Source organism: Aristolochia californica, unplaced genomic scaffold (assembly GCF_029961685.1).
Source record: "Aristolochia californica isolate CCGP_79_NKW_82.1479 unplaced genomic scaffold, dmAriCali1.0.hap1 SCAF_4, whole genome shotgun sequence".
Taxonomy (NCBI): Eukaryota; Viridiplantae; Streptophyta; class Magnoliopsida; order Piperales; family Aristolochiaceae; genus Aristolochia; species Aristolochia californica.
Genome location: NW_027182103.1, coordinates 32,309,463 through 32,326,212, shown reverse-complemented (window position 1 = coordinate 32,326,212; position 16,750 = coordinate 32,309,463). Strand labels below are relative to the sequence as shown.

The 16,750-nt window shown below is 40.0% G+C and overlaps 1 protein-coding gene across 1 annotated transcript; it reads right to left on the bottom strand.

Moving 5' to 3' along the window:
* Window positions 1–14,875: 14,875 nt before the first annotated feature.
* LOC137963212 (nucleolin 2-like) lies at window positions 14,876–15,802 on the bottom strand. Its single transcript, XM_068810384.1, has 3 exons — window positions 15,570–15,802; window positions 15,331–15,438; window positions 14,876–15,146 (listed from the first exon to the last, which is right to left on the bottom strand). Exons 1-3 carry the CDS (start codon window positions 15,800–15,802, stop codon window positions 14,876–14,878), a joined length of 612 nt encoding a protein of 203 aa, XP_068666485.1.
* Between the last annotated feature and the right edge of the window lie 948 nt (window positions 15,803–16,750).

The following is a 16,750-nucleotide window of genomic DNA, read 5'->3' as shown; positions in this document are numbered from 1 at the left end:
TGAGAAATGGCATTTAGTGCAATACTTTTATCAAGGTCTTACACCCCAGGTTAGATCCATGGTAGATGCAATGAGTGGTGGGAGTTTGATGGGTAAGAGTGCTAGTGAGGCGTGGGACTTCTTTGAAACGTTGAGAGATCAATCTCGACAATGGGGTTCATCATTTAATATTGATAGGAGATCCCACGAAGCCAAAAGAGGGGGTCTCTACGAGGTTAGTGAAACACCCATGCTCCTGGCCAAGATTGAGGGGTTGACTAGAAAGATTGATGCCCTTATGGTGTCCAAGAGTTCACCTGCTCCTAACCCATCTAATGTCTGTGCCATATGATCTAGTTCATCTCATCCCACACAAATGTGTCCATCTAGTTCATCCTACCCGAAGCTCATTGAGGACTTGAATGCAGTCCAAAATTTTCATAGACCAAACCGGAACGATCCTTTTTCGGAAACATATAATCTGGGTTGGGCTAGGCACCCAAATTTCTCATGGTCCAAGGGCCCACAGATTGGGGGTGCTCCAGGGTTTACTCAACCCCAAGCCCCGCACCCACACTTCACTCAACAGCCATTGATTCTACAAAAACCTTCACTTGAGGATACACTTCAATTATTCATGCAGAATACACAGTCCTCCATTGCTAAACTTAAAATGCAAGTGAGTCAGTTGGCCAGCCATATGAGTGAACAGGCACAAAATAGACTCCGGAGTCAAACCATTCCTAACCCCAAAAGCACATATGAGAGTGGGTCAAATTCCAATTCCCACCACGAGCAAGCCAAAGCCCTAACCACCCTTAGGGATGGTCGTGAGTTGAACAATGAGGTAGGGACCACTAAGTCTAAGGAGTCAAAGGATGACAATGGGGACACATCATTGAGTGAAGAACCTCCAAGTTCTCCACCAACAACGAGGCAGATCCCTAATCAAGTCCCACCAGCTCCTTATCCACAGAGGTTATCGGGCCCACCTAGGAAAGGAGATAGCATGCATGAAACGTTGGAACTGTTTAGTAAGGTTCACATTAACATTCCACTTCTTGATGCTATTAGGCAAGTCCCTGCTTATGCCTGATTTTTGAAAGACCTTTGTACACAGAAGAGAAAACAACATGTTAACAAAAAGTCTTTCTTACTGAGAATGTAAGCTCAATTCTGAAGCACAACACTCATCCTAAAGTTAAAGATCCTGGATGCCCCATAATTTCATGTGTCATTGGTGAACATACCATCCAGAGAGCTCTTCTTGACTTAGGGGTAAGTGTGAATTTGCTTCCTTTCTTTATGTACCAGCAATTAGGTTTGGGGGAATTGAAGCCTACTCCCATCACACTTCAACTAGCTGACCGTTCTGTCAAGATACCATGAGGAATAGTTGAAGATGTTTTGATAAAAGTGGACAAATTTTTGTTCCCAGTTGTTTTCATTGTTCTTGATACAGAACCAGTAGTCAATGTGACCAACCAAATTCCTATCATCTTAGGACGTCCCTTCTTAGCCACATCTAATGCTATCATTCATTGTAAAAGTGGTGAGTTGGAGTTGTCTTTTGGAAATTGTAAGGTCTCGTTGAATGTGTTTAATGTCGGGCACCATCCACTTGAGTCTGATTATCTCAGTCCTGCATTTAAGATAGAGACTGTTATGCTTGATGACGATTCCACTCTTGAATCTTTTGAGTCTTACATAACATCTTTAAACATGGACTATTTTGATGAGGAAACATATTTCCGAGAGGTTGACTCTTTACTCAGCTCTGTACCTCTGTTCGAGGAAGCTTACGAGGTTGTCACAACTGATCATCCACAGGATCTTCATCTTGACTTTTACAAACCTCTTGAAACTTTCAAGCTAGATCTTAAGCCACTTCCTCCCACGTTGAAGTATGCATTCTTGGGGCCCATGAACTCATTGCCAGTCATTATTGCCTCTGATTTGAGTACTGAGCAAGAGGAACAATTGACTAAAATTTTACAAGCACATAGAGAGACATTGGGGTGGACTCTTGATGCCTTAAAAGGGATTAGCCCCTCCATATGCATGCATCGTATTCATTTGGAGGAGGGGACTAAAACCTCACGTGAGATGCAACGTAGGTTAAATCCCCATATGCTGGAGGTTATGAGAGAAGAAGTCATCAGGTTGCTTGTGACAGGAATCATTTACCCTATTTCCGATAGCACCTGGGTGAGTCCAATTCAAGTTGTCCCTAAGAAAGGGGGGATAACGATAATGAAAAATGAGAGTGGTGAATGGACTCCCACAAGAACTACCAACAAGTGGCGTGTCTACATTGACTATAGAAAACTTAATTCAGCTTCACACTACCTTTCATTGATCAGGTGCTAGAGCTCATTGGCTGGCCACAATTTTTATTGCTTCTTAGATGGATACTCCGGCTATAATCAAATTCCCATTGCTCCAGAAGACCAGGAAAAGACCACATTCATGTGTTCGTTTGGCACCTATGCTTACAGACGCATGCCTTTTGGTTTATGCAATGCGCCCACCACTTTCCAACGGTGCATGATGAGTATCTTTTCTGACATGATTGGTGACTTTTTAGAGGTCTTTACGTATGACTTTTCTATATTTGGCTCTAGTTTTGATACATGTATGCACAATCTTTCACTCGTATTGTCCCGTTCCATTAAGTTCAATTTAGTCTTGAATTGGGAGAAAGGCCACTTCATGGTAAAAGAAGGAATTGTTTTAGGACACGTAATGTCTGAGCGGGGTGTAGAAGTGGACAAAGCCAAGGTTGACTTAATTGCCAATCTGCCACCACCTACTTTTGTAAAGGGGGTGCGTTCTTTCCTTGGCCATGCTAGGTTCTATAAGCGCTTCATTAAGGACTTTAGCAAAATTTCTCGTCCTTTGACGAATTTTCTTGCTCAAGATGTTGCTTTTGCCTTTGATGATGCCTGTATTCATGCTTTTGAGACACTGAAGAAATGTTTGTCCACTGCACCCATTGTCCAACCCCCTACTTGGTCTTTGTCTTTTGAGTTGATGTGTGATGCCTCTGATTATGCATTGGGGGCTGTTTTGGGGCAAAAGACGGATAAAAGTCCCTGTGTCATTCAGTATGCTAGCCGCACTCTTCATGATGCTCAATTGAATTACACTACCACTGAGAAGGAGTTGCTAGCTATTGTGTTTGCCTTGAACAAATTCAGATCATATCTGTTAGGGTCAAAGGTTATAGTGTTCACTGATCATTCTGCTTTGAAGTACTTATTATATCCATCAAGGACACTAAACCTCGCGTGATTAGATGGACCTTGCAATTGCAAGAATTTGACCTTGAGATTCGAGATAAGAAGGGTTGTGAGAATGTTGTTGCTGATCATCTATCTAGGATCTATGTAGCACCTCAGGAAGGATTCCTTCCTTTAAATGATTCCTTCCCTGATGAATAACTTCTCCAAGTATCCCAGTTGCCTTAGTTTGCTGACATAGTCAACTATCTTGTAACTCATAAGATTCCTGATTATTGGAGTAAACAAGATCGGTTGAAATTCTTTTCCCAAGTCAGACATTTTTTTGGGATGACCCTTATTTGTTAAAGGTGTGTTCTAACCAAGTCATTAGGCGTTGTGTACCTGAGCAAGACTTTGCCAACATTCTTGAATTTTGTCATTCCCACACATGTAGTGGACATTTTGGTGCTAGAAAGACCGCGGCTAAAGTCTTCCAATGTGGTTTCTATTGGCCTTCATTATTTAGAGATGCCCATGAGTTTTGTCGTGTATGTGATAGATGCCAACGGACTGGTTGTTTTTCTTGGAAGAACATGATGCCTCTTAACCCCATTCTTATTGTTGAATTGTTTGATGTGTGGGGTATTGACTTCATGGGTCCTTTTCCTGTCTCGTTTGGCTATCAATACATCCTTGTTGTTGTTGAATATGTCTCTAGATGGATTGAAGCTATTGCATGTAAGACAAATGATCACAAAGTGGTGGTAAATTTTTTAAAAGAAAACATCTTTAATCGGTTTGGTACCCCGAGAGCGATCATCAGTGATGGGGGATCTCATTTTTGTAACAGAGCATTTGAAGAAATACTCCATCACTCATCGGGTGTCCACTCCGTACCACCCGTAAACTTGTGGTCAAGTGGAAATCTCTAATAGGGAGATCAAACGGATTTTGGAGAAGTCAGTTCGCTTTGATAGGAAAGATTGGTCCACTCGATTGGATGATGCTTTATGGGCCAATCGAACCGCTTATAAGACTCCTATTGGGATGTCTCCATTTCGCCTAGTGTTCGACAAAGCATGTCATCTACCTGTTGAGCTTGAGCATAGAGATTGTTGGGCTATTAAGGCTTTGAATTTTGATTTGACTCAAGCGGGTGAGGAGAGGAAATTGCAATTGAATGAGTTGGAGGAGATACGTCATGATGCTTATGAGAATGCCAAACTGTATGAGGAGCGAACAAAGCTTTTACATAATAAATCTATTTTTCACAAGTCTTTTACTGTTGGGCAGAATGTTTTACTTTATAACTCACGATTGCATTTGTTTCCAGGGAAGCTGAGATCCAGGTGGTCCGGTCCATTTGAGCTTACACAGGTGTTTCCTCATGGCGCTATTGAGATCCGCAATCACGGAGACGGGTCGGTCTTCAAAGTTAACGGTCAGAGGCTCAAACCATATCGTGAGAATGTCCCCACACCGGAGGAGGTGATGGTGATTTTCTTGGAGGAGCATGTCATTTCATCTTGACTGCGTCAGAGTCTTGCTTATGACTATAAACTTAGCACATTGTGGGCAATCCCCACGTTTCTATCACTTTGTACATTACAGTTTTTATTTTTGGTTTATTCATTCTTGTTTGGGATAACCTTTGGTGTACACAGGTCTTGATTGATTGGAGGTCCCCCAGCAATGCTGGCCTCGTCACGGACTCGGGGTACTCTCTTGCCGGCTGAGAGCATAAATGGTTTCGGTAGTCGATGACAAGACTTTTGGTCCCTAGTTTGAGAGGTCTGTACTCAAACAACCGTTGTGGGATTGACCAGTTCGATCTTGAAGTATTGAATGAAAACCTTATGGTGAGTAACTTAAGGACTTGTGTTCAGCGCATGATTCCTGCTACCTTCAGTGGCCAGTCACACAGATATTTCTTCAAAGTGTGATGTGGGATAGCGGTTTCATCTACGGATGATTACCTACGGGTACAACTGATACGAGTAAACCTTCTTCGAGGGAGACTATGTATCATTCCTGGGGGTCTTTATTGACTCTTCGGTATTATTGTTGATGACCAAACACATATGGTCCCACCTATGGATTTAGGAGCCCTGAGGGAGCTTAACCCTTACTCTGCTGGAGTATAACTAGCTAGGTTGTGAGTCAACTAGAGTAGTAGCTGCTAGACGAGAAGACTGGCACCAGAACCAACGTTAACGCCAGCAATAAATTGTCTAGTAAATCAGATATTTTAGTGATTGTTAGTTGGTTTGTTTGATGATGTGTCATGCTCTAGGTTTGGGGATGTTTGCTGATATCTCTTTTCCTTGCACTGTTTTGGCTTTGCTTTACTTCTTGTGTGCCAATGGAGCATGTGGTTTCCATGAGTTTTATTATTCTTTAGATGTTATTTCTTTTTGTAGTCGTTCTGGTGTTTTAACTTTTCCCCATTGAGGACAATGTCAGGTTTGGGCGGGGGAATGATTTTTTTTTTATTTTTGTTCATGGTTTTCAAATTACTCCTCTTAGTATGTGGTTAACTTTAGTAGAGTTAAAATAAGTTGCTCAAATGTGTTTCAAAATTTTTCATAAAACTGTGTAGAATATGCCTATTAGAAATCTGATATCATTTGTTGTGATCCATGGGAATTCAGTGGGATAACTTACTATTGCATTAGACTTGGAACTTAGTTGCAAAAGAGAACATGTAGATCTGGTGTTGATCTATGTTAGTCTGAATAATCTTGTATGCCTGTTTGAACTCATTCCCATTTATATCTCAGTGAAATTCCTTGTTGTAATATATGAATGCAAATGGAAATGCTCTTGCTTGCAAAAGACAGATAACTTCATAAACAGCCTGGGTTAACCCAGGGACATGTACCAGAACAGTCGGTTACTTAAAAATAAGTGCATGTGCAGTGAAGACGAATACAAAATGGTGGTAGTACCAAATGTATTCAGTGAAACAAACATTACACTGGTAATAACAAAAATGCGCTGGTAATAGCATAAAATGGATTTAAATATGGAAGCAATGAGTTTCCTTAACTTTGATGATGAATTTTAATTTGAAAGAAGTTGCAGGTCAAGATTGAAATTGGTATACTTCTTTTGTGAGATTGTCAGTCAGACAACAGGCTTACTCTACTATTTTCTCTTAATTGTGATGTGACTAGGATTTTATTGTTATTTGTTGCCTCTTTGTTCTGTTGAAGTAATTGCTTATGGGTCACATTGGTTCAGGTGGAGTAACAATGAGTGTATTTGGATTGATAATGTGCTATATTTACACAGGTTTTCAAATTGAGCAGGGTTCCAAATAATTTTCAAATATTTTACAATACTAAGTGTTAGTCATATGCTAATGAGGAGTAAATTTTCTTCACTTTTCTTTTTATATTATTGATTTAGATGAATTTTTTGGGTAAATTCCATGCAAACCCTCACGAGACACAACTCGTCCACTACTGTAAAGTAGGGGTTTAACAGCTTGTTGCATGCGCTAAATGCAATCGTGTTCCCTACGAAAGTGGCATTTTGTTTTCCTACGCTTAATTTTGGTTCTATTGTTGTTTTGCTAGGGACTAGCAAAGATTTAGGTTTGGGGGTGTGATAGATGCCATATTCTGACATGTGAACTAGGTTAATTATAATAGAATAGCCCTTATAATTGTGTTATAGGTGGTTATTTATCGGTTTTCAAATGAAACGTGCATTTATTGAATTTGGCATTAATCACTATCTATATTGCATATTTTTCTCTCCTGAATTATATTTCATTACTTTTAGGGTTTATTTCGTCCTGAAATGATTTTTATGGATTCAATTATGGAATTTCAGGAGAATTTTGGTGGAGAAGGAGATATTTACCAAAATGCCATTAGGGAAAGGGAGGTGATTTTTTAGGGCAAATTGTATTGAAAAGGGAGCCACCGTCGAACGAAACAAGGGAGACCGTCAAACGAAATAGGGGGGGACCGTTGACCGAAATGGGGGGCCGTGGACCTAAAACAGGGGAGAAACAGAGGAGGCCGCCGACTGTTCGTCACTGTCGTCCACCCCCATCTTGCAACCGAGAACAGACCGGAGGAGATCTCGAGAGAGTCTCCATCGCGGCGAGTTCGACGCTGCCATTTTCTGCTCGCTAGGCCGAGAGGTGACCCGAGAGGGCTCCTCTGGCGCCGATTCCACATTCCGACCATCCTCCAGCGTCGATTACCCATTTTCGACCATTTCTGGAGCTATTCCAACTCCGACCGAGACTCGAGAGAGCCAGTCAAATGACTTCGGCTGCATTCCGTCGAACGCAGGTCTTCACCTCCATTCGTGGGTTTTTATCCTTCTTTGTCGGTGTCGTCTCTACCTCTGACCACTCGCTCTTGCAACCCGAAGCCATCAATTTCGGGAAATTACAGCTCCCGTGAAAACAAGCCTGTGTTGCCCAAGCGAGAGGAAGGAGAAGGGGAATAATCCGTCATTTTTTAATTTAATTTTCCTATAGTTTGAACTTAGGTTTTGAATGTTTATTAAATTTGATTTGATAATTAATGTTTATCGAATATTTATTTTCCAGATATTTGATTAAATTAGCTAGTTAGGGTAGGATTGTAATTTAGGTTGAATTTTGGTATTTTAATTTGATTTCTGTCTTTCACTCTATGCGCCCGAGAGGGGCTAGACGCAAGGATTGAGAAATCGGATCCGTGGTTACGTGGCGCTCGAGAGAGGCATGAATCACGGTAAAATCCAGAGTTGACGTTTCCTGTTGTGCAAGTAGTTAATTAGATTATTGCTTGATAATTTAGGATATAATTAGTGTTTAGTTAATATTAATTCATCATATTTGGTTAGGCTAGTTTGACTGAAGAATACACAAAATTCAATCCTCCTGTGGATATGACCCTCGCTTCCCGCTAGATTACATGAACGATTCGTACGCTTGCGAGGTATAAAAGTCGATGTAATTAAATTTCACATCAGTCCATAAAAGGGAACCCTATATAAGGAGACACATTATGGTTATGGTCCCCAATATACTAAATCAAACACGATTTTTCTTCTCCCCATCTGTAAGAGAGACGAAGGTCCCATTAAGAACTAAGGAGATTTAGTTGAGGAAGATCACAAAACCAATTATCCGTCCGTATCTTTCATCATAGTGATTCCACACCAGAAAGACGAAATTTTGGAATGGATCCAGGTATGTATCCCAATTTATTCTAATACGACAAGCTCTATTCTTGGCTAGTTCTTCCATAGCTTAGCTCTATTCTCGACGTGCTTGGTTCCAACCTCAGTGTCATTCAAGCTGGATAGATGGTGAAAAAAAAGCTTTTTCTAACTCTGAACCTCGATATTTTTTGCACATTGGAGTGAAGATAATGAGTACACGAAAGGTTGCTCCAATCTTGAATGCCAAGGCTTCATTCAAGTCAGTCGCTATGTGATATTGGGTGCAAAACTCTTTCCTACCACCTCTGAATTTGGAGGGCCCCAAGTAGATCTCAAAGTTTTAATTTACTTGGAAATTGATGGGGCGCAGTGGTTTCTAGTCAATAACGAGCATGTGGGTTTTTGGCCTCCTTCAATCTTCAACAACAAGATGAAAAGAGCTAATGTAGTTCAATGGGGTGGCGATGTCTTCAATTGATATCTCAACAAGAGTTTTTTCCATGTAGAAAATGAGCAACAAAACAAAATAAATAAATAAAAAACAAAGTTCCAACAACTATAAAAAATGAACCATCTCTTAATTTGTGGAGCCTAATTAACGCCTTATGCTGAGTTGGTCACAGATATATTGACCCTTGCTTCATTAAGGGCGGTTTGGAAATTTTACTTTTGTATCATGGTTGCCCTAATATTCTCGTTATAATTGAGAGGCATTGCTATTAGGGTTTAATCATCTTAATTCGAGGAGTATCTTGAGTTACAGCCCGAGGGGTTAGAGAGAAACCCTTGTAAGTGTGCAATTTCTCTTGTAAACTATTTCATCTTATAGTGGATTACTACAGCGGCAGAAGACAGGACGTAGTTTCACCTTGAGGCGAACCTGTATAAATCTTGTTGTTTGCTTTTTCACGCTTGTGTTTCCATTCTTCCACGTTATTATTATTCTTTTGTTAGTTTGGAATTAGGGCGTTTAATTCCTAACACCATCAATATGACAAGGAAAAAATGGGTTTCAGGAATCCTTAAGACCATACTACGAGTCCTAAAAATCAATGCTTTGAAACCATGTTGATTTTCTAGACTCGATGGATTTAGCTAATGGAGAAAAAGAGAGAGAGATGCATTGGGAGAAAACAAGAGGAAGAAGTCATAATGGACTTATGTCCTAACCCTCCCTCTAAAGCTCAAATTCTAGATTGATAAAATTATAATATTATAATAATACCCCTAGAACTTAAGCTAATTACATCAATGCCATCTCTATAAGATGACTCTTTATGTACCATCCTGCCATCACTGTGTGGGCCTATAGGCTTTGAGCCCATCTTCCACATTTCTTGGATATGTGGGACTTCTTTAGTCTTATGGGCTTGAGCCCATCTTCTAACACACTTAGACATGTAAGCCTTCCTTGGTCATGTGGGCTTGGGCCCATCTTCCAACAACAAAGTGCATTGACTAAAGTCAACAATTGAAGATTGAAATTGAAGGATAGAACTCGATTTCTCTCTTGAGCTGAGTTGGTTCAAATTGATGGGTTTGGCTCTTATTTGGATTAAGACAATTGGTATTTGAGTTAATTGTGAAGAAGTTCCTTCTAGCCTCTCTTTGTTGATTATACCAAAAACGAATTGGGTCTTGGGATTAAAATGTATTTGTTGAATCGATTATTGAAGTCTCTTTCCTAGGCTTTATTTGAGTGAATACTCACGGCTTGCGTCTCATGGCTGAGGAACATAATGGAAGTAAGAATGATATTCTTAGTATTACCACCATAACCTTAAGAGGGTTATCTAGTTACTTGAGCTGGTTAAAATTAGTTAGGAGATTCCTTATTACCAGAGACCTATTAGTTCACCTGACCAAGGTCAGACTACCTATTCCTGAAGAAGATATTAATTACAATAAGTGGTTGAAAAATGATACATTTGGTGATTAGTTGGCTTACAAACAACATGGAGGAGCATGTAGCTAATAATGTAATCTATCTAGAGCCAACTAAATAAATCTAGGATATAAGTTTCAAGCTATACTCAAGTACTGATAGTCTCCAAAAGTTATATGATGTTTTACAAATTATGCTCAATAGAAAACAAGGAGACAACTTAGGTGAGTACTGAGCTCCTTAGCTCCTCCACTATTCTAACATTTGATAATGTATGTGCCACCTTACTCATAATTCTAGATTCTTCTTCTACCTCTCATAATGAAGTATCATCATCCATGTACTCCGGTTATAGGGCCACATCTTCCACAAACGGAGTCTATGGTAGAAGTTATAGAGGAGGTTGAGGAAGAGGTAGAAAGATTGGTCCATCCAGAATAGAAAACCAGGGATGCACTCATTATGAGAGATCCAACCATATTATGGTGGGTAAAAGTAGCCAAAAGCCGTTAGTGCCCAGCGTTAAGTGACGGGGGAAAGTAAAATACAAATGTATTTCACTTTCCCCCATTTTAGGCATAATGGGAGGGAAAGTGAATTCAAAGGGGTCGAGCTCCGTGATCGACCTTCAGTGATTTCAATCGCCCTTTGTGTGACCTATCTCTGGCACTCGACTTCCATCCTCTCGCCGTCCCCATCACTGACGACCTTCAGCGACATCTATCCCCTCTCTGCAACCTCTCCGACTCCTTTCTTGCTTGTGATCGTCGGCGATTTCAATCACCCCCTCTACGACCTCTCCCTAACGTTTGACTCTCTTCCTCTCACCATCCCCAGCACTGATGACCGTCGGAGACCTCCCCTCTCTGCAACCTCTCCGGCTCGATTCGGAAGAAAGTAGGATAAAAATTTCTTCCTGTTCATCTATGGTTAATTGGTCTTGTAGGTCTTTGTTTAGAGCATTAGCTATTAAAAATCATTATTAGTATTTGATAAAAGCAATATATTTTACATAGTTAAGCATGTATGTGGGTTTGTCTCTAATTTACAATAACTTGGTCTTCGTCCATGGTTGGCTTGACTAAATAGGGAATAAGGAGTTTCGCTATGGTAACTTCTGTTTTCTATATAAGTACTAATGCGTCATTTGCAGTGAAAAATGAGTGTGTTTGTGATGGAGAACATTGTGAAGATAACAATGGAAGTGAAAATGAAGACAGTGATAATAGTGATGATGTTGAGGATGATGTGGATACTCAAAGAAGTACTCAGAGGGAGTCCGTAGTACAATCTGCATGAGCATCATATTATCGAGACGTTTTAGCAATTCAGATGTGGCAAAATTATTGACTATTATGTTTCAATGCCACTAAATATTTTTTGTGTTGTACTTTTGTATGTATAGATATAATTTTTTATATTAAAAAGGTGGTTGAGTTATAATTGTATTATTTTTATTTTTATTATTATGATGTTTATGTAGTACGCTACGTAGTATGATATTTGTATAATTATTTCATAGTTAGATAATACAAAATTAAAATTTGCTTACAATTTTAATAATATAAAAATAAACATTTGTTTAATTATTATATTTAATATATTTTATTTATTAACTAATATTAATTTAATTTTTTGAAGAGTCAGATATATCAAAATATTTTATTTAATAAATAATCTATCTGCACTTTACACCACATTTTCTGTTGTGCACACTAACACAAACAAGTACTTTACACTGTACTTTACATTGTGCACACTAACACAAACAAGTACTTTATATTGTATTTTCCATTGTGCACACTAACACAAACAAGTACTTTACATTCCATCTCACTTTCCCTAGGGAAAGTACTTCACTTTCCATTTGACTTTCCCCTACACTTACATTGTGCACTAACCCCCCTATAAAAAATTGTTGGAAACTCTATGGAAAGCCAGAGTAGGCCACAACTAATCAAGCCTCAATCAATAGTAAAAAGGAGGACAAGTTTGAACCACAGTTAGACAAAAAGACCCTCACTAATGATGAGTATGAACTATTATGGAGAATGAAAACTCTGATGGTATCTCCAACAACACCTTCCACTATTGTTGTTGCTACCACCACCGCTTCAGGTGCTTTCTGTCACTATCGCCTTTTCATCCTAGATTATTGAATCAGGGGCCTCAAAGCATCTCACGTGTAACAAAGGTCTACTACATTATTTATCTCTATGCCTCTTAGATAAATTTGTTACCATAGCTGATGGATCCCAAACCAAAGTTCTCGGGAAAGGATCCACCTCTATTACACCATCACGACGTCCTATTTGGTCCAACTTTTCTCTTGAACCTATTGTCTATCAGTCAACTTACTAAACACTTAAATTGCTCCATCACCTTCTCACATCTTCTTGTGTTTTTTAGGATCTAACAATGAAGCGGGTGAGGCCGTGAACGAGAGGGGCTTTTCTACTTGGACTTGCCTCAAATAAATGCAGTCTCAGCCAAGCAAACCAAGGCAACATTATGGCACAATCGGTCGAGACACCCCTCAACACCATCTCTTTGACCTCTCTTTCCACCTTTTAAACATTTGTCATTTTTAAACTGTGATGTGTGTCAACTAAGAAAAAACATGAGGACCACATACTCTCCTCGGACTTAACTTAAAGGTGTTGTTCCTTTTTCCTTGGCCCACACTAATGTATGGGGACCCTTGAGTGTCTCAAACATTTCCAAAGTTAGGTATTTTCTCACTTTTATTGATGATTTTACTCTAGTCTTTAAAGAGAGATCTAAAATTTTATCCATATTTAAGTCCTTTCATGCTTTGGTGGCCACTCAATTTGGCAAGAAAATAAAAGTACTTCACTTTGATAATGCCAAAGAGTATCTCTCTAGAAACTTTGACTCCTTTTTTTTAAAGAAAATAACATTATCCATTTGATATCTTGTGTTCACACCCCTCAACAGAATGGTGTAGCAGAATGGAAGAACCGACATCTGCTAGAGGTAGCCCGCGATCTTACTATACTACATGAAGTTTCCATACTTCTACTACCACACGCCATTCTTACTGCTTTCTTTCTTATTTATAGGCTACCCTCATCCGTACTCATTCATAAATCTCCATACTCTTTATTATTTTCAAATGATGAACCATTTTCACTTCCTTTAAGAGTCATTGGTTGCACAAGTTTTGTTCATGTTATATCAACTGTATCTTCTTGGGATACTCTCACACAAAAAAGGGTTATGTTTGTTATAAGCCAATTATCCTAAAGCTACTTGTGTCTAGGGATGTGACCTTCTTTGAAGACACTTCATACGACTCTTCCGAAAATGTTCCTTCAAGTCTCTCATCTGTATATGCCTTTCCTAAACTGGTCGTGCCCCTTGTTGCAGATATTCATCAACCCCCTAAAACATTGGTTGATACCACACTTGCAGAGTTTATGACCAATGTTTGATCTCCATAGCATTTGTTTCTACTGTTCATTCCACTATTACAACTTGTCATCTCTATAGTAGCTGTTTGAGTTACTTTTCATATTTTAATTTCAACAATGTCTGCTTAGAAGTATTCATTAATAGTATCAAAATAGTGTCAAATATGAATGAGGTTAGGTACTTAGTATTATTTGGCTACGCTCCAAGGTAGAAAACGAAACGGAGTTGTGCTCAACCCTGGTGAAGCAGTTGAAAAGCCGCATCGGTTAACATGTACAGCTTGGGGACCTCTAAAAACCGTGAGGTTACATAAAAATTTAACCCACTTGGTGGTAAGCTACCAGAAATACGGTCAAAACCCAAACAGTATTAAGTGGCAACAGAAGACATGTTGGGCCTATATGTTACAGTCCCGGATCTGACACAAGGATTCGTTTTTACGGTCCTAGATCTGCCACGTGTTATTGTAGGGATACCATGTGGAATTTTAGGGAGACATGGAGAGGAAGACGAAGATCAAGCCAAAGGGAAGCTTGAAAACCCTAGAACTCATCAAGGAGAGCTCCAAGCCTGTTTAACCTAAAATTAACCTAAAATCAATGTTTGCCTTTCTCATTACTCTTATCCCTTACATAGGGTTCACCCTGTTAGGGTTTAAGATAAAATATTATAAAAATATCCCTATAAATAAAATATTCCAAAATACCCCTATAAATAAAATATTCCAAAAATACCCCCGTGGCCTAAAACTGAAAAAAATAGTAAATTAAATAAAATAAATAAATATTAATTTTATTGCGTGCATAACATTACACCCCCCTGGAAGAACGAACTTGTCCTCAAGTTCGAAAGTAGGGTCTGTATGCCAACGTCTCCACCTGTTCCCAAGTGGCATCTGCGATAGCTATGTCCGCCCTCTAGATGCCCAAAATTGGAGCATTCCCTCTAAGATTTTTTTTTTCCGGTCAACTGTAGGAAAGCGTGCCAAATGTCGCTACATCTCGCCCAACAGCAATGCTGCCCTCCCTCGGTCCTAGACTGTTGTGAAAGAGCCCCTCACGGCGGCCCCCCATTGGCAAAGTTGCACTGCCTACCCATTGCCAGCATGATAGCAAGAACATCATGACCAGCCCCCTGGAATGAGTAGACTCAGCAGCATTGACCCACTCCTGTTGCTGCACTAGGAAACACTCAGAGGCCTGAAACCATCACGATTGTCACCCCTTGGCCTAGCCTCTTCCACTATTATATTGTAGCCATTTATATCTGAACTATTGAGTTCCAAGGCATGAGAGAAACCGTCATCACCGCTGAAGTCCATGTAAGCAAGCCCCATAGAAGCACCAGTCTCATAATCCTTTGGAATAGAAACTCTAGTAATCTCTCCACAGCAGCCAAAATGCTCTTCCAAAGCACTTCGAATCTCATCTTCTCTTGGAGATTTATCAAACCTACGAATGTATATAGTCTTCCCCTGCTCACCTTTACCACTTTTCTGATATGAGCTATATTATCATTGCCGCTATGAGGAGCGTATGAACCTCTTTCACGAGCAAGATCAAGCCTCACACCACGGCCTAAAAGGTCGTGCCCTTCAGTTCAAGAGCCTTATGTGCCGCCTCTTCTATAGCAAACTCAACATGCCCAAAACCTCTAAAACGGCCATCCTCACCTATAGAAAATCGAACATCAACAACTTCACCTGCATCTTTGAAGAATTCCTCCACATCAGGACGTTCAACACTGAAGGACAAGTTGCCCACAAATAGTGTTTTTGAACCGGTTGTTTGAGCTTGAGGAGTGACAACAGTTTTAGGAGCTTTCTTTTCAAATTTTTTTGCAGTCTGCTTTCCTGTAGAGGCATCTTCCATTACAACATCATTAGCCTTTTTCTTTGGGGTCTTGGCAGGTCTTCTTCCTCAGAAGTATCATCTTTAGAACTACTACTCTTTACAGGAGCTTTGCTTCGCTTAGGCTCAACGTCTGAACTTTCCTTGGAGCTATCATCCTCATCATTGCTGTTCTCTTTTTTGGCAACCTTTGGCAAAACTAGCGTTTTCTGATTTTTAGTTTGAGGCTCATCATCAGAACTCTCACTAGCATTCATAGTACGCCTTGGCGCCTGTCCAAATAACTCGGTTATCATCCTAATACTCGCTGGAATACAAGATCCTGATCCTACTATGTCAACAGAATTAATGTTTTCAGTAGTAAGTCCAGCTTCCAACAAGGCCTTTTCAAGGGGGCCCTTAACCCGCCCAAAATAGGAACAGTAATTAGCTCAAATTCACCCCTTTTGATGAATCCCTTCACATCCTTCTCATCCAGCAAACATTCAATATTAAGAGGTGCCTTTGGTTTTGCACGTAAAACCTTCTTCAGCTTCTCACATGCAGCACGAAGTCTAGTGCAAGCTCGAGCATTCTGATAAACATCAATCAGAACACTCTCCTGCAACCAATAACTGAACTCAGCTCTGCGAACAAGAGGGTAGGCCTCAGGATCCAAGTCCCCTAGACCATCCTTGACCTCATCAATCATACCCCCTCTATCATCCACATCGGCATCCACATGTTGTGGTTTAGATTGACGACTTAATGCCCTTTCTGAAACCAGAACCTTGATCAACTCCCACACCATGACCAGGTGCATCAAATACATAAAAGAAGAAGCAAAAGACCCATAGACCTCAAGTTGTGTCTCAATAATCATAATAAACTCCCTGCAAATTTCTGGTAGTGGTAAATGACTACATCTGAGCTTTCGAAGCTTTAATCTAAAGCCATCCACCACAACAGTAGTAGTTCCATGGACTATTGATTTGTGGAGCTCTAGTGGAGAAACAAAACAAGAATTGACAAGTGCCACTTTTTCTTCATCAGTGTCATCTCTGATCGCTGTATTGCTTGCAACTTTCTCTACCTGGATTATGGTAGACAATTCATTTTTGTAACCAGTACTGCCTACATGTGTGCCGGTATGAACCAGGATGCCATTAGGCCCCCACCCAAAACGGAAGGACCTTCCCATGAAAAGTGCAGCATCAACTACATTG

Bases quoted from the DNA above. Each gene is read 5' to 3' on its own strand.
- LOC137963212 (XM_068810384.1), bottom strand. From the start codon at position 15,802: ATGAATGCTAGTGAGAGTTCTGATGATGAGCCTCAAACTAAAAATCAG. The intron at 15,439-15,569 runs GTAATGGAAGAT...CTTGTCCTTCAG, and splicing joins AGAAAAAGGCTAATGATGTT to TGTTGAACGTCCTGATGTGG. The intron at 15,147-15,330 runs GTTTGCTATAGA...ATACATTCGTAG, and splicing joins AGAGGTTTTGGGCATGTTGA to GTTTGATAAATCTCCAAGAG.